The 26,349-nt window shown below is 46.2% G+C and overlaps 1 protein-coding gene across 1 annotated transcript; it reads right to left on the bottom strand.

Annotated features, from left to right (window-relative positions):
* Positions 1-973: 973 nt before the first annotated feature.
* On the bottom strand, positions 974-25,237 carry spats2 (spermatogenesis associated serine rich 2). Its single transcript, XM_061258400.1, has 13 exons — positions 25,165-25,237; positions 16,293-16,862; positions 12,746-12,825; positions 11,368-11,476; positions 10,101-10,150; positions 8,915-9,164; positions 8,317-8,502; positions 7,370-7,505; positions 5,968-6,026; positions 4,344-4,453; positions 2,958-3,060; positions 2,306-2,469; positions 974-1,329 (listed from the first exon to the last, which is right to left on the bottom strand). The coding sequence occupies exons 2-13, from the start codon at positions 16,315-16,317 to the stop codon at positions 1,054-1,056; spliced, it is 1,548 nt and encodes a 515-aa protein (XP_061114384.1). The 5' UTR covers positions 16,318-16,862; positions 25,165-25,237; the 3' UTR covers positions 974-1,053.
* Between the last annotated feature and the right edge of the window lie 1,112 nt (positions 25,238-26,349).

The raw sequence follows: 26,349 nt of genomic DNA, 5'->3' as shown, positions 1-26,349 counted from the left end.
TGGGGGGGGGGGATGACAAACCAGTTGCGTGACCTCCTACTTTGTGTTCATAAATCATGTTCTACATATTTAGAAGGCAAAGGTCAGGTTGTTTTGTGATCATATGCAAATGATAAACACCCTCTGAAAATCATACAGTAACTGCGGATTCAGTATGGAAATGAAAGCAATACGGGGCATGCAGTGATTGTGGCCAGTGGAACGGTCTCCCGCTGAGAATGCAGTAGAGCTTAAAGAGCAGGCCGTGTTGTGTCTGTAGCAGCTGACCTCGGACAGCTCTAGTGAAACCATGCCAACGAGTCTCCTGCCTGAATGGATGTGTAAGGGCAGGAGGGTTACTGGTCAGGTATCGCAATCCTCATTTAAGGAGAGGGGGAGAAAAAAAAAAAAAAAGAAAGAAAAGCCCACCAGAGTTTTCCTTACCGCAAAACTACAAGGAATTCACCATCGGTTTGGACCACAATTAAGACGTAGAAATGAAGAAAAGTAAAGGTACATTAATAACGGACATAACGTAATCTAATTAAAGCAACACATTGGAAACCTAGAGTTGCTCTATCAACTGCCTACAAATTAAGACTCAAAATTAAAGGGCCGATTTAGTCTTCAACAGCCCCTGCAAGCAAGACAACTCTGTTCTCCAAAGGAAGGAAGGAAAAAAAAAAGAAAAAAGAATGCTAATCCCGGTCGACCAACAGGAGTCAGAGTCCGTCGACAGAAGGGACAGGACTTGGAAAGTACAGCAACCTGCTGTCAGAAACTGGACGTAGGATTTGAGAGCTTGCACAAGTGAGAGACTTACGGGAGGGTGGCGATGAAACCAAGCAAAGAGAGAAGAGAGAGAGAGTTGTTGGGGCGGGCGGGCGGGCGGGCGGGGGGGGGGGGCAGAAGACATTGGACTTGTTTTGTCATTTGAGGATAAAGGGGGGTAACCTATAGGTGGCACTACTGTTCAGTAAATGAGATGTAAACTTCAGTTCTATTCTTCATTGCTGGGAGGTGGGTGGGTGAGTGGTGGGGGGGCGGGGCATGGGGGGGGGGGGGGGCTGGGTGTCAGGGGTAGTGTGTCCGGGGGGTCCTCTGGGGCAGCCCGTTGGTCGCAGGGCAGTCTTGACGGGGCGGGAGGGGGTTGGACTGGGCGGAGCCGTTTACGGTGACGGAAGTGGAGTTGGGCTGGGAAGGCGGGTAGGCGCTGCTGCCGGCCGCCCCCTGCCCACGGTTGCCTTGGTAACGGTGGCCGGTCCGGTTGGGGTTCCGATCTTGGTGCGGGCCACTGTTATACCGTTGACCTCCGGGGTGATAGTTCTGACGGTGGTTGCCCTGGTAACCCTGAGACACAGACATAAAAAAAAAAAAAAGAAACAAAAGTGTAACATACTACTCGCTTCATACTGCCAAAGCAAGTTTATTTTATTTTATTATTTAACTTTTAATAAAGGTACAACAATACAACGCACAAATAGAAAGAGTAAAAAACAAGAACAAGCAATAAAAACAAGGTTCACATGGAACCAGAAGGTAGAATAACCCCTTGAGCAGAGAAAGAACATGCTATGAGGGATGACCAGTATCAGAGGCTTCCCTAAACAGATTTTAAAAATATTAACTTTTTTGATTTACTTGATTTGTCAACTTAAAATGAAAAACTGGAGTCAAAAGATAAGGACCAACACTGCCACACCTGGAGGTTGTACCTCACACTGCCTCCCTCGCTAAGATCCACAATGTGAAGCCCTACGGGCTCAGACACTGCCCAGGGAAGAGGCAGTGGCACTGAGGAGCGGCCTGTCTGTGAGGCTGGGAGGAGCGGCCTGTCTGTGAGGCTGGGAGGAGCGGCCTGTCTGTGAGGCTGGGAGGAGCGGCCTGTCTGTGAGGCTGGGAGGAGCGGCCTGTCTGTGAGGCTGGGAGGAACGGCCTGTCTGTGAGGCTGGGAGGAGCGGCCTGTCTGTGAGGCTGGGAGGAGCGGCCTGTCTGTGAGGCTGGGAGGAGCGGCCTGTCTGTGAGGCTGGGAGGAGCGGCCTGTCTGTGAGGCTGGGAGGAGCGGCCTGTCTGTGAGGCTGGGAGGAGCGGCCTGTCTGTGAGGCTGGGAGGAGCGGCCTGTCTGTGAGGCTGGGAGGAGCGGCCTGTCTGTGAGGCTGGGAGGAGCGGCCTGTCTGTGAGGCTGGGAGGAGCGGCCTGTCTGTGAGGCTGGGAGGAGCGGCCTGTCTGTGAGGCTGGGAGGAGCGGCCTGTCTGTGAGGCTGGGAGGAGCGGCCTGTCTGTGAGGCTGGGAGGAGCGGCCTGTCTGTGAGGCACTGAGGACCGACCTGTCTGTGAGGCTGGGAGGAGCGGCCGCCATATCCTGCCTGGGCCGGAGGCGGGGCCTGGGACTGGGGCGGGGACGAGGGCTCCGGGGCGCCGGGGCCAGTGATGGAGGAGGCAGCAGAGCTGCAGCGGGAACGGCTGGAGTAGCCCGTCTGAGGGTGGTACACTGAGAGAGGGAGAGGGAGAGAGGGGGAGAGAGAGAGAGAGAGAGGGAGAGGGAGAGAGACGGGGGGAGGGGGGGGGGGGGGAACATTCATTAACATGCATCAGTTATGCATCCATGGCAGTGTGAAGGTTTGTGTGTAGGGATGGGTAAATGGGAGGGAACATAACTTGAGACGTTTCCAGGAAGTCTTTTGCATTTTATTCTACAAATAAACCTGCCATAGACCTGGCCAAGAACACGTGAGATTTCACGTGAAAATGAATGACTAATGCCGGTAAGTACACGAACAATGAATCTTGACAGAAGTAATTCTCTACAGATATTCCACAGAGAGAGCGCGTCACACCGCAGACACACAAAACTACATTAACATTAACATCCCATTCATTTTAGTTTTACGGAGGGAGTGACAATAATGCTTCTGTAGCTGTTTCAGCAAACGTGTCTGCACGCGTGCCCGGAGTGTACACACGCACGCGCGTCGCTACCTTGTCCGAATCCCAGGACGCTCTTCTTCAGCGGCTCCAGCTCGTAGGTGAACTTGACGGCCCTCCCCAGGTCCTCGTCGTATTTGCGCTCGCTCACAAAGTGCTGCAGGGAGAGAGGCGTTAGCGTTAGCGCCGGAGCCGGCACAAACCGCCGTGTGCACAACCACAGCCGCGTTTCTCGGAATGAACTGAACTCAAAACGGATTCACCTTCTCTTCCTGAAGTGTCTTCATCTGCAAGTTGCCCTTAATTGTGACAGATATCCTTATATGGCGAGACACTACATGCTAGTGGTGGAGTTAGGAGTTTACACTTATTGTAAATGTGATGGTGTCTGAAGGGGCACACTGCATTGGTCAGGGGTACAGTTATATACAGGTATACATTTCCTCCCACCAAACATATCCATTTCAATAGGATTAATCCATTAAATCCATATGAATCCAATGTTGATAGAAGCAGAGCATTTCCCCATTCAAGGTCATGACTATCGGTTCCAAATATTTTCAGACATGGGCGCTTAAAATGTGTCCTCATGGGGTACACATGGTATTGAAGCCATATCAGAAGTTCTGCAGTCCCACATATGTTCCCTGACATTTAAATACTTATGTGAAGTATGGAAATATCTTCCATTTTGACAAAGGCGCTGATCCTGTGTAACCCGCTTAAGATTCCCACAGGAACTGAGAGCCAAATTGTGCAACACAAAAGCTTGGGGCACTGAGAAAGTGCTGAATGTTCCTACGGAACTAGAAGAGTTCCACTGCATTAGATATCATTACCAAAGTAGTTTTAAAACTAAACAAGATGTACAGCCATTTTAAATGAGTATGCAAATATGAATCACTACTTTGTGTGTACTGATAATGAGAATTCCATATCCGTCTTAGCCGTTCCCTTTAGACCACCAAGTCAATCCTGGAGGACAGCAGTGTTTGCTGGTTTTCAGGGTATTTGACACAAGTAGCTAATTTAAGTAATTGACTGGAAAACGAGTCCACACACCTTGTTCTCAAGGCCTTAATACAGAACTGACTGAAAAGAAACCACAAAAACCCACACTGTGGCTCCCTGGGAATTTCATTTGATACCTCTGCTAGACCATTACCCTCTGCAAGACCAGCCTGATTTCACGGTCCGGTCTCCGTGGAAACAGAGCGTTCACTTCAGCGTTTTCAAAACGTGTTTACACACCGTCTGGAGTTCCAAGAGGCTTTCACATTCCCTTGCATGTGCAAGTCCCCAAAGTAGCGTAACGGCACGCGCAAACACGCACATTCGCTAGCTCTCGCGTGCGCAAATCCGCAGCCCTGCCTACATTCAAGGCTGCGGCACTAATGTTCTGGAACATACCGGAGGTTGGGCGGGGCTTGGCACGCTCACCTTGATGTCTGCGCGGAGCTCGCTCAGCTGGTCCTCAGACATGGAAGCTGATTGGTCGGTCAGCCGCCGAAGCTCCTCGGCCTTCTTCTGACGCCCGTCCAGGATGGCCACTAAGGAGCAAGCGGAGACTTAGCTGGGAGCTCGGGTACAGGTTCATGGCTGTGAAGCTCAAACCCTACTACAGTAATGGCCACACTCACACACTCACACACTCACACACTCACACACTCACACACTCACACACTCACACACTCACACACTCACACACTCACACACTTGAGCAACAGCTTGCCAAGGGCGAGGCAATGGCAGAACAAATGGGTTTTATGTATTTATACTCCTCCACAGGGAGCGATCCGGGGAGAAGCAGGACTATCTACATTGAACAATACAGCCATATTGCTAAGGAGCTCTTCTGGGGATGGACAAGAAGGGTGAGGGAGAGGAGAAAATGATTTTAATGGGGGTAGGGGGAGCGGGGAAGAGAGACGGGGAAGGACAGTAGGGCAGAGATGGGGCAAAAGAGGGGTGTGGTCAGTGTTGAGGAATGTGGTTTCAGAAGCTGTAAAAGGGATTAGTGCACGCACGCACACACACACACGGGCACACACACAAAGACACCATTCACGCTGCCCTGACACCTGAGACCAGCAGTATTCACTCTTTCCAGAGCCTGCTCTCACATACAGCCCAGAGGAGGGCCAGTGCTGAGAGGAGAGAACAGGGAGGGTGGCCTACTTGTACAGACACACATTCTTTCACAGTCACTTTGGACGCATCCAGGACACCAGTAAACATGTGCCGTTTCAGTCTCTCGTAGATGCACTGCCAGTGTAGGTTTACGCTCTCCTGTAGTTCCAACTAGATGCAAGTTTGCAGAACTTTCCTCCGCCATTTTGAACTATGCTGGAGCTGAGGCGAGGGCTCTTTCTGGCTGGTGGCAGGAGTTTCCACAGGCTAAGTGAAAAGCACCGTCCGTTTAGAGGGGCCAGGAAACTGCTGTGAAAGGACTGCGGTTTGGTGTGTAGGGATGTTTGCTTTCAGTGTGAGATTACCGACAGCGATCACCCGAAAACACAGCCTGTGTCAAAGCGCAACGTGGACAGACAGAACCCATAGCGTATTAGAGAATAATTGTTGATAATGTTCAAGATTCCTACGGCTGCCATTATTATGTAAACATATTCAACAAGCAGCATGTCTGCAGTATGTTCAATTAAAAAAAAGTTTTGCTTTTAAAAATGTCATTAAAGACCAAAATGTGGAGCACATGTAGCTATAGGCCAGACAGTGCAAGGATGGAGTTTATATTTTATTTGGCCCTTTAGCCATCCTAAGTATCAGCTGTCCCACTTGCAGTCGCACAGAGTAGGAACATTATCCCTTACGTCTGTGCGCACAGTTTAAGGAAACAGTTCTTCAGGTTTCCTCACCAGTCTTTAGTCCCTTGTTAGTGACAAAGATGCTGCCGTATATCAAAAGACCATGCTTCTTGTATTCTACCCTCAACTGACAAGCTTGTGGCTGGGGCCAGGCAGCTTCTGACCCCAATGCCCACTAACCTAAATTACATTTTATTTCTCTTTAAACTCAGTGTCGGTATTTGATAATGGGGGGGACTTACTGGCTTCTGCTTTGACTTTGTCCATTTCAGCCAACAGGGCGACCTCGCGGTCCATGAGACTGAAAGAGAGAGAGACACACAGGAAGTGAATTCCAGGGCGTGCATTGATAACCCAGTTTGCCTGACGCAGATAAGATATAACCTGCACTTTGTTTGGGCCAAACATGTTGTTTGCCTTCAGTAACCAGGAAGAGTACCCATTTCTCAGAGAGGCTGAATGAGAGAGAGAAAGAAAGAGCGAGGGAGTGAGAGAGAAAAGGAGAGACAAATGGGTTCAACGGGAGGAGGGGTCCTGGTGTTAATTGGTGAATCCTGTCGTGAGGATATTCCAGCCACATTTCTGTGGGTACTTTCAGAGAGCCAGTTCACCTTTAACCCAGACTGGGGAAGCCACCATGGCTTTCTATGGCCAGCGGTTTCTCCCTTGGTTCAGACTGCAGGCAGACAGCACAGTGTACTGCTGACACACAAAGTTCATGTCGCGTTGGCCCTGTGTGTTCGGGGGTCCGGTCACCTAAGCGGTATCAGTATAACATGCCCCTGCTTGTGATGTACGGGTTATGTAAATTCACTGGAGTACAACAGCTAGCCTAACAGACATAACTGCAGTCATAGGCACATGCGGATCACACGTTATTGATGAGGGGTGGGGGTTCATTGGTCACGCCACAACATCGAGGAAAAGCGGACCCTCTGTCCGAGGGTCAAGGGTTCAAGTAAGGCAAAGCAAATTTCACCACTCGACACGCAACCATGTGATGTGTGGGAAGGAGCCATTGGTTGCCCCTGGAGAGCCACATGCTCTGCTGGGTGTTTGTCCCCAGACCCAAGTGACTAGGTACATTCAGTACCTTTAATTGACCAGTGAAGTGAAAACACAATTGATCCATTAAAACGGCTGGTGATTAAACTGACAGTTAAGATGGGTACACCCAGGGGCCATTTCACAAAGCAGGATTACAGTTAGCTATATAACTGCACCGACTAAAACCCGGAACCCTCCCAAATCCAACATGCGTTCAAGACACGAACGCAGTTCACCGCAAACGTTTGCCAACAAAAAGCTATAGTTGAACGATTTTAAATTTAACATTTAGTTTGCCATCAATGCCTTTTTAATACGATTGCAGCCGATTTGTTGCTTACCTGTGATATATTTTTAAAGACAAGAACAAATATTACATTGATTAAAGTACATTATAACAGCATTAGCCAACATCTGCAGTCTTGAATGCATGGTCTGGAACATGGACTGAAGCAAAATGAGGCGTTCTGGGTTTTACTCCACGTGGTTATCCAGCCAACCCAGTAATCCTGCTTTGTGAAACACCCTCCACAGAAGACCAGGGTGGGGGAGCGAAGGCTCAGTACGCGGGGCGGTCAGCCCAGCCCGGAGACGCACCAGCTCTGGAGCTCAGCGAAGGTCTGCTTCATGCACTTGATGGAGGAGTCCATCTCGTCCTTCACCACCACCCGGTAGCGCGAGAGCGAGGCCGTGCAGCGCTGCAGGTCCTTCACCGACCGGTCGATGTTCGGCGCTAGAGGAGGGGGGGGGGGGAGGGAGATTGAGGACCGAAAGGCCAATCTGGCAACCTTGTTCACAGGCTGTAATGAAGGCAGTGCACTCTTGACATGACTGAACAAAGTTAGTTCTGACATTTTAAAGTTGGTTTTATTATTTTATTGCTGCTCATATTGTTTCATTGGCTTTAAGGTGTTCTAGCTGTTCTGTCCCATACATGCTAGTTGTACCAGATGTGGGGCACCAAGAGAACAAGTTATGGATTTTTTAAGAATCCACACTCGTTGCTCTCAAGGTGTTTTATCAAGGAAGGAGGGGCCTGTCCTGAGGATAGTCCAGCCACATTTCTGTGGATACTTTCAGAGTGCCAGTTCACCAGTAGAATACCAGTGGAGCAACAAAGCTTTTGCAGTCCTCAGACACAAGCAAAATGGAGACCAAAGAATGCAACAGACAATATACACAAATCCTAACTGAACAAGCCAACTAAACGCCCATCCACACCAAGAACGAGAACTATAACGATCACGATAAATGTTGTTTTAAAAATCGTTCTGAAGTCAGAAGTCGTTGATGGCAGAAGTCCACATCACCACAAACAGTGACAAACGATATTATTGGGATCACTTTTCAGCTATTTTTTTCCAGCGGCATGAACGATAAAATACTGACAGCTAATCAAAATCCGACTGAATTTTAAGGCAGTCGCCTGCAAAATGGCAGATGACAAAGCCGACACTATTTACAGAACGTTATTGTTTAGTGTGGATGCTCACATCATTACAGTTAACATCTTGGTGTGGGAGATCTGTACGCCTCGCTCTTACCGATCTTCCTGTTGCTGGCCGCCCCGTGTGGGCCGTCGTCGGGGAAGAAGGCGGAGGGCCCGGACGAGGCACTGGAGGGGGGCCGGGGCCGGGACTTCCCTCCGCGCGCGCCCTGCTGACTCCGCCCACCCTGGCTGAAGTGAGAGGCCTGGCTCTCGGTCCGGGGTTTGGAGTCCACCTCCACGCCTTGTTGGGACAGTCAACACAAAACGTTTGTTTTCCCGCAGGAAGTACAAAGAGGGATGAACAAGCCACTGCTGTGAAGGATACATGCAATCTTAAGTAACTAACCCCATTCACACTGCTGGCAATAAAAGTTCCTTCCAGAATAACAGTGATAGTGCACAATGAATCAAAGCCCACTATTAACAACAATCAGGCCATGAATTGTTACTTAATCATTTAGGATGTGTCCAAGGGAGAATTCCCCCCTACCCCCCCCAAATAAAAAGACATTCTGAGACACTAGAATCCACATATCCGCTGAACCCTCGTTCATGGTTCACACAGCGTTAAGTCAACCTCAACACTTGAACAAACAGATGGGTGGAAACGGTGTCTGGACTTGGGTTTTCCGGGCGCGGCTCCCAGCGGATACCTGAGGTCGCGTCGGAGAGATCGGGCGTGGCCGGTTCCGAGTCCAGTTCGGCCGCATCCAGGGAGGCCGAGTCCAGCTGCTCACTCAGCGAGTCCAGCGAATCGCCGTCCAGCACAGAGCCGTTGGCGTGGAAACCGTTGAGCGCGTCCTGGCCGTCGGAGGGAGGCGTGGCCTCGGCCGGGTCCGGCTCGGCTGGCTCAGGCTCTGCCGTGACCTCCGGCTGCGGTTTGGGTTTCTTCTTCTTCTTGGGCTGATCACCAAAGACAGGGAAACAGTCTACTGAAGCCACCAGCCTGTTTATACAAGCCTCACCTTCAATCCACAGACTACACAAATCAAGGGAACGTCAGTGTCCTTTTCACAGCAAGGGTCCACCGAACCAAATGCATTAATTCTAAAAAGTATCAATCTGTATCCACACAAACTGAAAATATTTTCAGTGAGAAAAAAAAGAAAGAAAAATCTTCCACTTCCACTGTTTGAGCTTCTGTAACTTTTTTTAGTAGTATTTACAGTCATTTCAACTCTTGGAAACCCAACCCCAAAGGGTTACCTTTCAGAAGAGACCAGGATTATGCCTGTAGTCAAATGGGTTAACTATTTAAGGTATCGTAATAGTAAAAAAGTAATAAAACATAATAAATATAATAAAAGAAGTACATAAGAATAAAATAATTATTTTGGGTGTCATTTTCAAGGTTGTGTTAAAGGGCGGCGATACTTAAGGGGTTAAAGAATGCACCCTTTTTATCAAACAGGAGAAACAAAAAACAAAAAAAACAAAAAAAGCAACAGACAAAACAAAAAAGTGATTTTCCTCCAGAAGATTTGTTCATTTCATTGAATTGAAATAAAGATATTGTTGCGTAACACCTGACTGCCCAATTTAACTATTTTGCAATATTTTGTAAATTCTTACAATAGATTTTATTTCAATCATTCCTCCAAGAGAAAGGACACCATTTTTTCACCGAAATGAACCCTTGTCATTGTTGACAATTTATTATTTATGGAAGCCTAAATCTGCTGAAAATAAAAGGTGTTTTTTGGCTTTCAACACATTTTGGCTTCTGTTCATACTCAAATTTGACAAGAATCTGAGCCAGGATTCAAGAAGGACTGGATTCTAAGGAATGGGGGATTCAAAAAATAAAGAAAAACTGACATTAAACTGTTGGAAACATACCTTCTTCTTACCGGTTACATTCCACTCCTTCAAGATTTCAGTGGCACTGCCTGCAAACAAAATGAAACTATGAACCATGCTGGGCATGTTCCATCATTATGGAGTGACGCAAATGTTTTTAGTTTTTTTTAAACCAAGTACTTGTTACTGAGGACATGCATACACAAACAATATGTCGAACAAGAATTCCTGTCAGGAGACAAATATTGCCTAGACAGCTTTGACAAAACATTTTTTGTGCCAGCTCATGGGCCGCCCTGTTCCGAAAATAGAAACATATTTAGACATACACTGGCACCGTCACGGTCTGTTTTTGTATGCGGAAACTGGGCCAGCCCACAAGGCATTCCTTTCATGTTTTGTCCCCTGCAGCAGAGGTGAAGGTGATAAGTTGGTCATTAGCGGATGACGCGCGCACTAGGCTTAAACGGGGAACACCCTTTGTGCGAACACGCACAAAGAATGAGACCAAACGGGCATTCCAAAAAATGCCAGAGCCCTCAACGTTGCATAAATCAAACTTTTTGGGTCAAAGACGTCTGCAGGTAAGTGAAGGAATGAGAACTCATTTATCGGGGAATTCCTGCTGGTTAGCAGGGCCGACGGTCCCGGCAGCCAGAAGGAGGTGCACAGCGCGGGAAGGAATTCCCTTTCGGAAGGGAAAAAGAAGAAAAATAAAACCCCGCGCAGGTCAGACCTGCTCCGCTCACTGCCTCAAATCTGCCCAGAGAGCGAGGCCGCAGCCATAGAGCCTAGTCTGAAAATGTCTTTTAGAATTATTTTTTTAAGGAGGTAGTGTGTCAAAGAGACATTCCAATCATTTGCATTCTATAGCTGATTGCTATGGCTCGAGACTACAAATTTCTTTCAGGCAATCAGTGGCCTAACCAGTTTGTATGTCATGTAATGTCACCTTTGTCCAAAATATATAGATTATTCTTTGTTTATTTATCGGCCGACTGCAGCCTAGCAACTCCTCAGCATGTGGACTCAAATTCCAAGACAAAGCAGTTTCTCTTTAGTGCCCAAGTGATGGAGTTAAATTAACAGTTTTCTTACTTGCTTCTGGAACAAACCGCCCCCCCCTCTCCCCCGCCCCGATAAACAAATCTGCAAAGCCCACAGCTGTTAGCTTCTTTTTCCAGCACATTCCATGTAGGAATCACATTTGCGTCGCTATCTGAAGCCGGTCACACCTTCCTGAGTCTTAAAAACCCGGCCAGCAGAAGAGGGGCACGCAAGAGAAGCCGCATCCAGGACACCATACCTTCCACAAAGGCCTGGACAGCCCGGTCCACACAGTTCTCAAAGTGCTGCAGCACCAGGACGATCTCGTTGTTGCTTTTGTTGGGCACCACTGCTCGGACGGCATTTATCTGCGTGAGGGAGAGGGGAAGACCGAGAGTGTAGGATTATGTAGGTCTGTGTGTTGTAGGAAAACGGAACGGTCAACACCTTGAAATTTGTCCAGGACAATGCATGCAAATAAAAACTTACATTTTTATGTTGATTTAGCAATTACTCATTTTTATAGATCACATTTCTCAAGCATGACATTTTATGAATGGATTTAGGCTCTCCGTCTCTAGCAGGCATGGAAACTGAGGTAGAGTACAGATGCAGATGTGCATTCAATGTTAGCTAAGATATTCAAACATTATGTTCATCATAACATTAGCCTGCCTATGAGTCTGAAGAAGTGGTGGGGGTGAACAAGAATGGCTGCCGGCAAGGAAAACACCAGAGAACAAGCTGATAATCATTTGGCTGTTAGAATTTTCTGTGCTTCTTGACAGTACTGGTGTACTCGTATAATATTGATCATGTCAGGATCATGATCAGTGAAGTCCTTCCACATCACAGAAGGAAATGGCCCATTTTTATTAAAAAGGCGTTTGTGACGAACTAAACGGAATGTTTTAAAATCGTTCAGCTGTAACTGCTCACTGACATTGATTCCTGTGGAGGTTCACACATCAGGTGTGACAGATCCTCTAACAGAAAACAATTTTTTAAAATGCTTTCTCTCCCTACCTTGTGTATATGCAGATATGAGACTTTCGGTCTTGGAGACCTAATTAGCAGCCTGACATAGCTAGGCCTATATCTGGCAAATAATTGGCAGTTAATTTAACTATGGTCCATTCAGAAGCCTTTTGATTACAGATTAAAACCAATTGATTGAAATAAGGTCAAATAGCAATGCAGAGTGGGAACACCTGCTTACTTAAACCCAGCTTCTGGCTGTCGGAAAAACAACGGCTTAAAAAATGCTAAATGGAAGGGAGCCAAACCTGCGTTCACAGCACAAAAATGATGGAAGCATGTAAAAGCATGTTCTCAATTACCTTAACTAACTGCAGGTTTGGCTGGAAAGGAGGCCAGCACGCGGAGAGCACCCCCACCAAAGGAGCAAGTACGGGGAAGCCTCGTTTTAAAGGCTTCCCTCCCCCACGCAAATGACTTTTACGGACTTGGGAAGCGTGGTAAGCACACAGAGCTTTCGCTCTCTTGTGGCTGACAGGGGGATGAGAACATTCAGCAACACAGCCAAATGCCTCAGATAAATTAAGGGTCAGAAAAATCTGTTTTTCCTCATAAAATTGGTTCAAATCAGGAGAAACGACCCTGTCCTTGCTACTTACCTTCTCCTTCATCCTCTCGAAGGTCCCTCCCTGGGACATCACCATTTTGGAGTGCGTGTCGAACACCACGCCCGAAGTGTCTGGTTAAGGGGGGGGGGGGGGGGGGAGGCAAAACAAAAGGGCAGTTGGAACAATGGCAAATCAAAACTTTGAGGGGGAGAAAAATTATAAACACGGTTGTATCAGGCATGTTAGAATGGGAAATACTCAATATTTGTATCCAATAGGAAGTCATAAACCATCACCACTGTATGCACAGATGTCCCCAAAAAATAGTTTGAAACCAGAGCGCCAAAGTCAACAGGACTGTAAACACTTTCCAGTAACCTTCAGGAAGAGACAGAGGGAAATAAGAAAGAGAAAGATAAGAAATAGAGAAAGAAATCAAAAGGGGAAAAGAAATGGAGAGAGAAAGAGACAGAATCTGCCCTGTTTACCCAACCAAGACACGTCCGGGTCTACAGACCGATGCCGGATCAAAACCCAGCCCCCCCCTTGCAGCCTCCACCCAGCCAGCTGCTAATCGACACAGCACAACAGCTGGAGATTCAGCCGGGGGAGGGGGGAGAAAAGTTTGGGGAGTCGCCATACAGAGGAGGAAGGAGAACAGCTTGGTTACAGCACAGTGAGAACAGTAGTATGAGGAGTTACAGTTAAGGAGGGGGGGGGGGGGGGGGGGATGGCTGAAGCTCCAGTACGCCAGACAATGGGCCGGATTCACAGCAGACCCCAATGGAAACAGTAGAGCAAAGAAAATTATTTTTACAAATACATAAAACCACTACAAGACACGGAGCAGTGCTCCGAACAGGTCCCTCCACTCTAGCCTGGAGTACCAGCAGCCGGGAGACGCAGTAGCTGGGTCAACACTGGAGCAGCAGCAGCCAGGAGACGCCGTAGCTAGGTCAACACAGGAGAGTGCCACGGCAGACGCGTGCGCAGGCACGCACGCACACATTCCACGAATGCTGCTAGCATCACTCAGGCTAAACCAACCCAAACACCACCTCCAGCTCCCAGCCCACAACCCCCCTCCTCACACCATTCATGGTTCAAAAAAACACATTTGCAAAATATTTTAATGAACTATGGAATTTGCAAATCAAAACCCTGGTGGCCAGAGGAGCCAGTTCCAAGAAATAGTCATCCCAAGCAGTGCTGACATTTTCCCCAATATAGAACATCCCACATTTCAGGACATTTTTTTTTCCACCAAGGTACTGGATTGTCCTCTCAAAATTGGATAAACAATTCCAACCATGAGACACAGAGTAGGAAAGACGTTGCTGTGAACTCGGTGTGCTGGGTTGCTTAGTGCTGGGCGACATTAAAACATCCTGGCTGCCAAGAGCTGGGATGGCATGACCACACTGGTTACAACGGTCTCTGTTAATACATAACTCCAGGAGCAATTGGGAAAACGGAAAAATGGGCTCAGAGTAACGAACTAGTCAGTCATGTTGGCACTTCAAATTAATGCTCTTAATTCAAATTAAAAACCGGTTCAATCTAGATATTCATAGAAGAGAAGTTTCAGAAAAGGTGCAAACGTGGATTCTAAAAACCTACCTTGCCAAATAAACTAGTTTAAAGTAGATTGTCCGAAACAAAAACAAAAAAAAGCGACTAAAGTACTGTTGGCAGTGAAAAACGCAGTGACACCACAAAGTGAAAGACGGGGTTTCTGACAAGGACGGGCACCGCCGAACGACAGCAGCACTAGCCTCGCTCTCAGTGGTCAGCTCCCATCTGCATTTCCGTTCACTCGGCAGCTTGTTCCTCTCCATTTGTCAAAACAACGCGCCGGTCCCACGAGCGCCCTGCCACGTCGGCTCGCCGCTTCCCGGCCAAGTCCAACAACTGGGTCGCTCCCAAAAAAGGGGAAAAGAAGAAAAATCACATCGACCAAAAAGAATGAAACGGGAGAAGTCAGAGCCCGGGACCCCTGCTCAAAGAAACCCCGCTTCAACAAATTCACAGGCTTGGATTTCTTAGTCGAACGACAACCGTCTGTTGGATAATGCACTCGCTTGGCGGCCATCGTGCACGTTGTCATGGATACAGACGGCACTGCGACCGCTGATTCGGACACGAAACCGAAGCGGTATAAACATTCGGAGGAGATTTGGCAAAGACTGGGTTTACTCAAATGAGGCCAGAGTCAGATGGATGACACTATAGCTAAATCAAATAAAGGCCGCAGGGGAGAAAAACCTGACACTTTTCAGAGGACTGAATTTGTTTTCCCACCCCAGTAATTTACAGCATAGCTTCATTTGACTCGTGTTGTCACCAGCCAAGATTAAATTCTGTTTTTCCAGGGTGGTCTTGAAAACATGAAACTCCTTCCCAATGCCACGCACACAAGCAAATGAACACACACACACACACACACACACACACACACACACAACGGCTGCCAAATTAACAGTCCGCAATGTGTTTTTCTATCTCTCCCACCCTCTCGATTTAAAGGGAGAGAGAAACAAGTGAGTTTTTGGAAGAGGGAGAGAGGGCTGCTGAAGGGCAGGGTTGGCCGGAAAAAGGAATCGCGGGTCAGTAGCAACCGGGTTTGCCTGTGCCACTGAGCTCAACCCCAAGACTCACTAAAGCCAGTAAGGCCAGGGGAAGGCAGGACCCACTCAGGAACTGAGAGGTTCCAATGAAACAAGCGCCATGTCACAGCTAGAATAGGGAAAAAGGTTTTATAAAGATGACAGTTAACAAGCTACGCGGGTCATCTGCGTGCGCTTAAATGAGTTTGAGAGAACGTGGTGTGTGTGTGTGTCTGTGTGTGTTCCCATTTTGTTGTGCAGGTCTCAGATTTCACTCATTATTGTGGCTCATTTCTTAGCTGACCACACAGTTATTGTATTTCAAGGATCCTTTTAAAACCAATTATTTCAGGATTTAAGGGGTTTGGGGGAGCGTTTACGCAGGGCGGTTCTCTGCTGTCGCTGTCTGGGGCAGAATGCAACGCACAGCCTAGGACCACAGGACTGCCAGGAGGCTGCGTATCGCTGCCACGTGCAGACATCGGTTCCTCTGGACGTTCCACGGTTCTAGCAGCATGCTGTTTGTAGGACCTTGTGCCCGTCACTGGATGTCCGCATGTGGCTGACAGCTTTGCAAATATGAGTGATGTGGCAGCCTGGACTCGCACACTCGCACACTCGCACACTCGCACACTCGCACACTCGCACACTCGCACACTCGCACACTCGCACACTCGCACACTCGCACACTCGCTCTGTGTACACCAAGAGAAGAATCTAGAACCTTCCATCACCCTCCTGGGAGCAGTGCCCCCCCCCCAGGCTCAGAGCACTTGCATCTCCTTTGACTATGCTGTGGAGTCCTCCCCCTCCGGGCCATATATAAATAGGTATGAGATACCTTGGTTCTCCAAGAAGGGCGGTGGCTAAACTGTGCCTAGAATTAAGTTGCTATAAGTTACCTGGTGTAAGTTACCATGCAGTCATTTAAAAAACACAATTTCAGAGACATTTTAAGGCTCTCAGGAGGCCAAAAGCCAGATAAGACTTACCTTTGTGGCTGTTCTTTTTGGCCATGCTCAAACCCCACAAGGCGACACCACTGGTCAAAAGTGAGCGCCTGGCTTCAAAAAAAAAAAAAAAAAAAGAATTCACCAAAAAAAAAAAAAAAAAAAAAAACACTGCTCCAAGAATTCTTGTCGTTCACCAGTGGGATTTTTGAAGGCCTCTTCCACCCCTTCTCCTCCGCAAAGCAACGGCAGTGAAGTTTACAGCCTGCGACGGTCTCCGGTCGCTGTGGCCCGCTCGGCCGGCGGTTTGACGAGTTCGGTTCGGCTCTCCGCTGCCTCCACGCACAGGCTGCCGATTTCTCTCCCCCCCTCCTTCTTCCTCGGGTTTTTCGCTCTCCCGCAAGATGCCAGCAAAGGCTCACATTACAGACTCCGAGAGGAGCGGGGCTGAGCGGTGGGAGGAGGGGCGGGTGGAGAGGCAGAGGCAGATGGGGTCACGGAGTCCTCCGGAGGCTAACCTGCCGTCCGACGCTCAGCCTGGACACTGCCGCTTCCTCTTCCTGCAGGAGACCCCTCCGCACGAAGAAGGGAAAGGCCAAAGGAAAAAAAAATCTGGGGAGGAGAAAGGGAGAAGAAAAAAAAGAAAAAAGAAAAAGTGGTTTCAAATCATTTTTTCCAGACACATTGATGAACTGCTCTGTGGAATCAGGGGCAGAACACATTGGGAGAAAGGGAAGACAAGGACACGCTTAACCAAAGTGGATCAGGCTCAGATAACTACCACGTACTGTAAACGGCAGGAGAAAAATGTCTGCTAAAAGCATTCAAACCAGAGTGCCTGGGAAAGTTGTTTGGTAGCTGAAGCCCCTGTTGAACACGGAGAAGTCCGGGACTTTAAAAAATGCCGTACTGCAGCAGGGCACCCCCTCCCCCCACCCCAACTCCCAGAACTCGTTTCCTAAGCACATAAAATCGCTTATGAAAAACAGATTTCAATGAATCACTGTCTGTCTGGCGCACAGTTGCACAGAATCTGCATTTGGTGTTGTCTTTGGCCACGGCATGGTACCAATTTGGCTTGAGCAAATGGCAGATCCCCTTGAAGAATCACTTTTGGATCTAGAGCCGCTTTGAATTTGATTGGAATTAACATGAATCCAAAGGATTTTCAAGCGCACACAATGCTATGAAACAAAGTCCATATCAAACTTGGCATGTATAACTTTTTTTTCCACAAACATAACATTTATGTGGCCTAAAAATGAATACATTCAATTCAAATAAATACAAAAATCAGGACCCCCTCCCCCCACAAACTTAATCATTCTTCCACAATAACCACTTCCAGAGACTAACGTTAAGTTTTTTTCCCCCCACAATAAAAGGCTTTTCAGCACCAAACAGGCCAACATCAAAAGTTGGCTACGTCACTTTTAAAGACCGACTGTTACGTTGCACTCACAGATCGCGCGTACATTCGCCAGCTTGTTACAGTCTGACAGTATAACAGCTGAGTATCGGAGGAGGGAAAAAAATCTGCTGAGAAGCGCCTCCTTATCGGGACCCTAAAGCAATAACGGCCGCTGAGCCAGCACAAACAGGATCAGTGTTACGGAAACCCTAATTACACCTGGCCACGAGCCACGGTACACTACCGCCGTTCCGCGACCAACGACGCCACCAGGCGGCTAGCAGATGCGCTCTGCCCCTCCCGGCTTAAACGGTTCCCCCTCAGTGCGAGCTGCGGGTGCTGGACTCCGAACCCGGCGCCTCTGTGAAAAGGATGGGCTTCACGAGCCAAGCTGCTGACGGATAATTTCCCCGTTTCCCGCACGCCGGCTGGGAAACAGAAACTTAAAGAGCAATCGAAGACACGCCCCTCAGACACGTCCCTACCGCATGCACTGCTGCTGTTAGCAAAGGTGCGCAGTGTGCACACGTCAGACCGTGACCGAGTTTAAAGCTAGCCTTGAGGGGGGGAGGTGGTTCAATGTTGATCAAATGGGTGGTATGCCCAACTGTGCAAAGCTTTCCTTTTCCAAAGATTTTTTTTTTGTTGGCTAAAGCACTCTAAAGGTACATGGAAAATTTGTTTAGCTTGGGCCCTTCCACTCCTAAACTACAGGGACAAGGAAAATACATGTTCTTACAGAAATTTTACTTGAATAGTCGTTAAAGCTGACATCAGCTTTTTTTCCTTTTTTTTTTTTTAAATGAATGACATAATGCCAGCAGAATTTTCAGCGATCACTTCATCACTACATCAACATAACTGAAATAAAGATTTCATTTCTGAAAAGTGCAAATTCAATTCATGCCAACCCAAAAATGGAACTGTACATTTCCAGTTCCATCATTAAGAAAAGATCTAAGAACTATTCTTAAAACTATTCTTTTTTACGTTTACATTTCTTTTTTTTTTTTGGTTTTGCATAGGACTAGTTTCCAAGACAGAGAATTTAGCATTGCATACACCAGAGGTGCACAATTCCGGTCCTCGAGGGCAGGTCTGCTTACTGGTTTTTGTCCAAACCAGATGCTCTGTTTTTAATTTGTTGACAACTCTATAAATTACCCTGGTTCAAGCCTGTACTTGAGCACAGTAAAATCATTAGGATACACTTGCAGACTGCAGATGTTGCTGGTACTCATACACGTCAGATAATTATTTCATTGATTAAATCACATCCTAAGACCAGACGTTTGTACAAAACCCTGAAACAGACACACTACCCTAAGCTTGAAAAAAAACACCTTCTGAAACACATTGTTAATTTCTCAAAAAATACAGCTTTACAAGGAGTTTAAGTAACCAAAAAATTTTTTTCAGTGGGTGTCATACCAGAACCTTCTAGAAGTTGTAGTGGTTCAATCCTGCGATCGCTGCCAGACCGACTCGAGCCTCAAGTCTCTCACACAGAAGCACTCACCAAGGCCACCTCACCGTCTCCATGGAAACCGCACTGTTGACACCCTCACACGAAGCTCACCATCGCGCCGGGCTCCCATGGTCCGGAACAGCGTATCGCTAACCAACACCTATTGACTCACTCTGTCAATTTAACCTAAAGACCCAGCCCACGCCCCCCCCGCCTACTCAACCCGACAGGCGGTCCAGGATCCAGCACGCTTCGAATAGGATCCGGTCCGTCTTGGCTTACAACCCCCCCCCCCCCCGCCCGCCCGCCCGCCCGCCCGCCCCAAACAAATTCTCTGCTGCTCGACTGGTTCTGTACCTCCCCTCTCTTCACACACATCCTCCCTCTGTACGCACAGCTGAAAGCCACATCCTTTATACGAGCCCGGGGCTGGCAGGCCGCAGGTACCGCCACATCACCGCTCGCCGACCAGGGTCCCCGCCGCTAACTGCTGTCCGCCGCCGCAGGCAACAGCCATCCACATTCGCCTGTCCTTTTAATCAGCCACGCGGCTGCGTTCACCCACAACCTCCCCGGTGGAGGGACACGAAAGGACGCGCGATTATATAGGGCTCGTTACATTACGGGCCGGAAGCAGGCCAATCTGCTCTTACAGCCGATCTGATCCAGCATATATGTGCCAGAAAGGCGACAATGATGCTGTAAACTAACTGAAAATGTCACGCACAAATATAGCCCAAGTCAGAAAGATTCAGATGGTTCACTCATGCCCTAAAGCAGTGATTTCCCAAACTCGGTCCTGGGGGACCCCTGTGTGTGCTGGTTTCTGTTCCAACCACAATTGCACAGAACTTTAATATTACTTAATTATGTGCTATTGATGTTTCAAGGGATTATTTACCCTCTTAAACCAGGTTATGTCAGACATGGACATGAATAAAGTTCCCGTGTTCATATTGTGCCGATTGTGCTATATAGCAAGCTTTTACATGAAAAGGCAACTTATTTTTAACTGATCAAACTAAAGACTGAGGTGAATCACTAGGCTCCTAATTGGTGAAATTAATACTAACCGCATGGAAGATGATGCATTCAAAAAAGGTTTTTGAGTTTTATTCTTCATGTCCCTCTGAATATGAAAAGCAATTATGAAACATTAACAGTTTGTTAAAGTTCTGTGATTGCAATTATGGTTGGAACAAAAACCAGCATTACCAGGGGCCCCCAGGACTGAGTTTGGGAACATAAAGAAAGCAAGTTGAAATATTTTGCTACACAAATAAAACTTTCCTTTTGTCAAGCTTATATGCGACTACTTGGTTCAGTTTAAATTTATGCAAGAAAAAAAGAAGGGAAATATCAGTAGTAGTATCAGCCAACAAGCCAAGTCAAATATCAGTTATTGAAATGGACACCACCATTTCTATGCCGCGCCTGCGGCTCTGTCCGCTCTTACCACAGAATGCAGTGGGAGGTGGAGTATCAGCTGCACCACTGCTGGAGAGGCCACCCCCAAACATGGCCCGGCCCAAAAATTTCCCTGCTTTCACCGAGAGGTCGACTGGTAGCTAAGCACCTGTAACGGATGCGTTCCCAGCCATTTCAAACTAGGATTTCACACAGCGAAAAAGGGAGGGCAGAGTATCCATTCTGAAACTCTGTCGTTAAGCTACGAGAATGACATCTGCAGAAAGTGGACTCATTTTGAGAAACCGAAACAGGTTTAATTTTCTTAAAACAGATGGACCCGACACACTGGAAGATTCAGAACTGCTCCTTTTCTGAACAATTTGGCCAAGTCACAACATAACACTTCATACTAGCTGAAAGGTATTCTTTTTACTGGTTGTTGCTCATGTCGATTTGACAAATGGGAACAGACCTTCAACAACCGACGTGCCTTCTTTTGCAAACTGTAGTAAAATTCGGAATGCATTGAAAAACACTTCCTTGCTAGCGATTTGCATGCGGAACGGATTACGCCATATGGCACAGTCTGGCACACAGGGGCCAAACTCCCGTCTTATCGGACTTCTCAGCAGTGTCCTCAGACCAGATTCCTTCACTGCCCAAGTCTCCCATAATTCAAAGGGAATGGTGCAGAGAACAGATAACAGATGTTCATCAGAAACTCTGCACTTCTCCTGGGACTGCAAGGCCAGGTCGATTGACCCATTATCGACAGACAGGCATAGCTCCAAGATTATGGTTTTTGCACAGATCCCCTCTTCCAACAGTTGTTGAAACAGCGCATTTATCTTATCACCAAGATTGGGTCCATGACCAGGTTACACAGGACACAAGGCACCTGGCCTGGGCTTCCACCCACCACCCTCCAGACAAAAAAAAGGGGCGACTTCATCCGCACTGCCAATCAGAAGTAAACAAATATGCCAATTAAATATTGAATGGTAAACAATTAGATATTCATGTCCTGCCCTCTTCCCCATAAATGAAGAAAATCTTACTGCCAGGTCTGATTTAAGATCTGTACCGGGACTTAAACGTGCGAGACATGGCAGAGGGGTCTCAGACTGCAGACGTTTGGAATTGTCCACTCCTCTTCTCAAGAACAATGTCAGTATTTGGGGGGTGAATCATGACCTAATTATGTGACCTGCCTAACAATTACTTGAAGTTCAACGAGTTTGTTTTACCTCAGGAGTTATTTTTTGTAAAGTCTTGGTTGTACCCAATTAGATCCACTAAACTCCACATTTTACAAACTGGAAGTCTCAACACAGCACTCAGGGGAATGGATTCCTACTCTGACTTCCATTCACATTTGCGTGCCCAAGGACAAGCCAGACTGCTGAAGCTGTATGGGCACAGGCTACTGATTAGCTTCTCACATCTCCCACACCTTGCACGGTGACATTCAGAAACATCTCATACGGAACTTTGTTGTCTTTACATTTAGCATGACGCAGATTCTTGGGGGCATTTGGAAAGATAAGAGGTCTGTGCTTCCATTACATCAGATTAACAACAAAGGAGGCGGTCAGCTAAGAAAACTACTAAAACAAACACTAAAGTTCCAGTTTAAGTCTCTGGGATTTATACCAAATTACGCACATGAAATGCCTGGAAACCACCAGGCTAAGAGTATGCACGACTGATCTGACATGCTCTCGCAGCTGCACATGAGAAAATCTCATGTTGACGCAAACAGCCAGGGCACAAATATTACATCAGTGGTCAAACTTGGGTGGGCGCTTCTGCAACTACACACATTTTTGGCTTTGCTAATTTTTTTAGAAATTAATCTCTTTTGGAAGGACACCTGTGCCTTTACATCCAATTTATGTTTTAGGATTTGCATTAGTCTCAAAGATTATAATAAGGAACATGTGCCTCTAAAAAGGTCCTTAGGAAGTCAACATTTTCACAGACGCTTTGGTGTAAGCACTATGCGATGCAGGTTTGGGGCAATATAAATTCAGTACAACAGCAATATAGGCCTAAGTGCAGTGTTGCTTAACCAGAACGTGAGCAAAGTTCGTCCCAGATCATGTTGGTAAGTAGGATGTGCCTTGAGGTTAAAGGCTTGGGCTCTGGCACAAGACCAATTACAGTCTAGTGTACACCAAAAAATATCATCAGATGTTTAACCAGAGTTCAGTTCACAACTAAAATGTTGGATGATGCCCAGGTGTGGGTCACTGTCACACAGAACATACCATTCACCAACCAGCAATGTTGAGATTCTCACAAAAGGTTACAAACTAAACAAGAACGGCTAAGTTTACCTTTTTAAATCCTGTTTTTCAGACATGCCATCAGACTGCACTCACTTCAACAATCATAGCCAACAAATGTTAATTTCCAGTTCCTACATCTTCCTTGTTTTATAAGCTAAATTAGTCCTTACCACAACATGAAGTATTTACCAGGACATTTGTTGCAGGAAGGACATTTTTTCAAATAACGGGCAGGTGGCAGTGCCTATTTGTTTTGACAGCTAGCTAACAATACATTGAAATCACATTCATGAAACGTTTTAAAATCTTTTATTTAAAAGATGTGTTTGGTTTTGAGCAGCAAGGTGCAGGACAAATTCATTTAGATTTTTAAATATTAATCAAATGTATTACCCGACAAAAACATCTATTTTATAATTTTCCAGGTATCTAATTTCAGCTGGAATCATGAGATTACGTCATCTATCGAATGTAAAATATGCATGTGTAAATTACAAGATAGGACCCATATAATGCAACAAATGAAATAAAAATAACGCATATTTCAGCCATTAAATTTTTGTTAGGACAAATCATAACAGTAGTAATCTCATTTGTTTATGATTTACAAGAATGGAGCTACGGACCTAAAACTGCATGTAGTTGCAGAAACACCCAAGTACGAAACCTGTGGCGTTCTATGAGCATATTGTCCACAAGAATGCTTGATTCCTGCAAACCCGATAACGTAAACTGGACCCGATACACCGTAACTTAAGGAGTGGACACGAAGTGATTCAGGATAAATAGGATAACAGTAACAGTACCATGCGAGACCGATAGGTCAAGGATCCGCCGTTAAATCTCACACACACACACACACACACACACATCGCACCTAAAGGAATACACTCGGCGCTTCTTGCCGTTATGGGACTTCATTTAACATTTAGATAACAACCATTATCTGAACAAATGTGAAAACATTGTCCACCGCATAGCTATGTAGCATTTAACTGCGATATTTAAGTCCATACACTAGGATTATACTTAGTAAATAATTAACTTGTTCAAATTCCATTTCTATGGCAAAACAGCAATGTAGCCAGATTTGAGGTAAACATGCATATAAAGCAGCTTGATAAACAAAACTAGCATACAGACGTTATACAACTTCCTTTTATATAGCCAGCCAACTATGACGTTAGTTTCATTATTAGCTTCTAGTTAATATATTAATTACATTTGAATCCGTTTACATTGACCATAGTCTACTATATAAGCGATGCACAATGCACCATCATTTGATACCGAATTGAGCACGGAATTGCGCAGATTTAACATTTTTTTTCTCCCCCTTTATGCTCTACAGGGCTTGGGCCTGACAAGCTAGCTAGCAGATTGGGCTCATACGAGTGCTACACAGTCAATTGAGGCCGTGTTGCATAACGCTAATTGAATTATATTATTGTCCGTGCACATACAAACGGCAACATAAAATGGACAATGGAATCACTTGGCTGACTTTCTTTACTTGGCAGGCGTCAATTTCTTCTGATAAACACTAGCTAGTAAGTAAAGCACAGCTGCATATATCCATGCTTATGACTAGCACTTAATACTGGCCAGATGGCTAGCCAGACCCTTGACTGAAAGTGCATTGTTATGATGCATTTTTTTTGTCGATTGCAAGCAAGCTCATTTGACTTTTAGCTAACATTCCATTCGTGTTTTATACATATGAAATTACGTTAGGTCTGTGCCAAGATGAGAGCTTGTGATTGCTAGAACTACTACCTATAATGAAGCTGAAACGAGTTGACTTGCTAGCTAGTCACCAATAGCATCCCATCGCCCAAAACCTCGCCTCGTCTGGCAACGAACTTAATGTTAGCTAACGATCTAGCTGGCTAGTTAACGTCTTCTGATAGGTCTAACTTACCAAAGACTCAAGTCGACTAATGTCATCCCAGAGAACAGCAAGTCCTTGCAAATGAAAAAAGCGAACTGCTCTAGCTAGCTAAGCATTTCAACTGGCTAGATGGTTTTGAACCATTTTCAACCTGGGATGATACAGCTGGTCAGTGTGAGTAAACGGCAATCAGTATCATTCAATTCATTTCAGCCAGCTAACTCGCTTCGGTATTAACTAGCGACTTGTATGCTCACCGCTGTGCTACCCTAAAATGCGCAGATAATTTCCCTTCACATACCCTGAAGCATTCAATTGTTTCGGGCAATAGCTAGCTGGCAAGCAATCTATTGTTTAGCAAAAGCCCATATAATGGCGGTAGGTTCAGCCAACTTTAAGATTTCATTATGCACGCACATTAATTGAAATGCTAAAACTCTCACCTCCGTTGCTTCGCAGAAGTTAACTAACCGTCTGTCCTTACACCCGTGTCGATCTTTCTGTCTCTATGCCCCCTCTGCCGGCAACGTTCGCGTCACTTCCGAGCTCATTCTTAACTCGGTGCCATATCCCCTCCTACTTTCTCTCCAGCGACACGCCTCCTTACTATTTCGTGCACTGCCACGGTGTGTCGGCTCGAAATCGGCTCGAGACCGCGTATAGCTCTCCGTGGATGGGATGGCGTGGTTCGACCGATCAATTATTGTCATCTGTTTATAAGTAATTCACAACCGTTTTTAAGCTTTGTGCTTGGTGCAATGTCGACACGAGTCTTGACAGGATATCATTCACATAACCAGGGTAATATTACGATCATTGTGATTATAAAAATAATTGTATGAAACAACAAATAATGGTCCTTTGTGTGGGGACACCTGCTTTAAAAGTATGCCATATTTAAATGAGTATTTCACAGAGGTTACACTTTATTCTCGCTGACTATAATACAAAGTGAAAGCGTAACCAGCTCTTAGTCCAGGCTCTGATAATCTCCAATCTGGAGTACTGCTTGCTGGCCTCCATGTCCTTGCCATCAGACCTCTGCAGTCCATCCAAGAATTCTGCTGCTTGTCTGATCTACAACCTGATCTTTCATCTCCCTCCACTGGCTATCATTTTGTGTCAATTAAAAACCTTGGCGTTAGCCTGTCGGACAGCTAAAAAAAGATAGCTCTGTAATATCTTGTAAGGATTATCAGGCCATATACCTCTGCCAGGCACCAAATTTACTGGTGCAAAAGTAAGATATAGTAAATGCAACAAAAGTATTCCAGGAAACAGTGAAGCTTAACATGCATTTTGTAAATGTAAATGCATAAATATCAACTTTTAACTACACCCAATTTAACTATGGTTAAAAAAAGAAGGGGAAAAAAAGCAATTTTCAGGTTTTAAGGCTTGAAATGAGATTTGGAATTTTATTTCACAGCTTTTCAAAGACCTTTGAGGTTGGTTTAGAAGGCAAATAATTTACATATTTCACAGAGTTGCTGATGTGAAGTATATACAGATATCTTAGACGTACCAGCAATCTGTTAGTGTGGACTTAATTTACATTAGTATGATAGCAAACCATTGCTCAGCATTTGCCTATTGAACATAAAAATTCAGAAAACTTTTAATACAAA

Source organism: Conger conger, chromosome 10 (genome assembly GCF_963514075.1).
Source record: "Conger conger chromosome 10, fConCon1.1, whole genome shotgun sequence".
Taxonomy (NCBI): Eukaryota; Metazoa; Chordata; class Actinopteri; order Anguilliformes; family Congridae; genus Conger; species Conger conger.
Note: the sequence above shows the minus strand (reverse complement) of the source record. Positions and strands in the feature narration are given on the sequence as shown.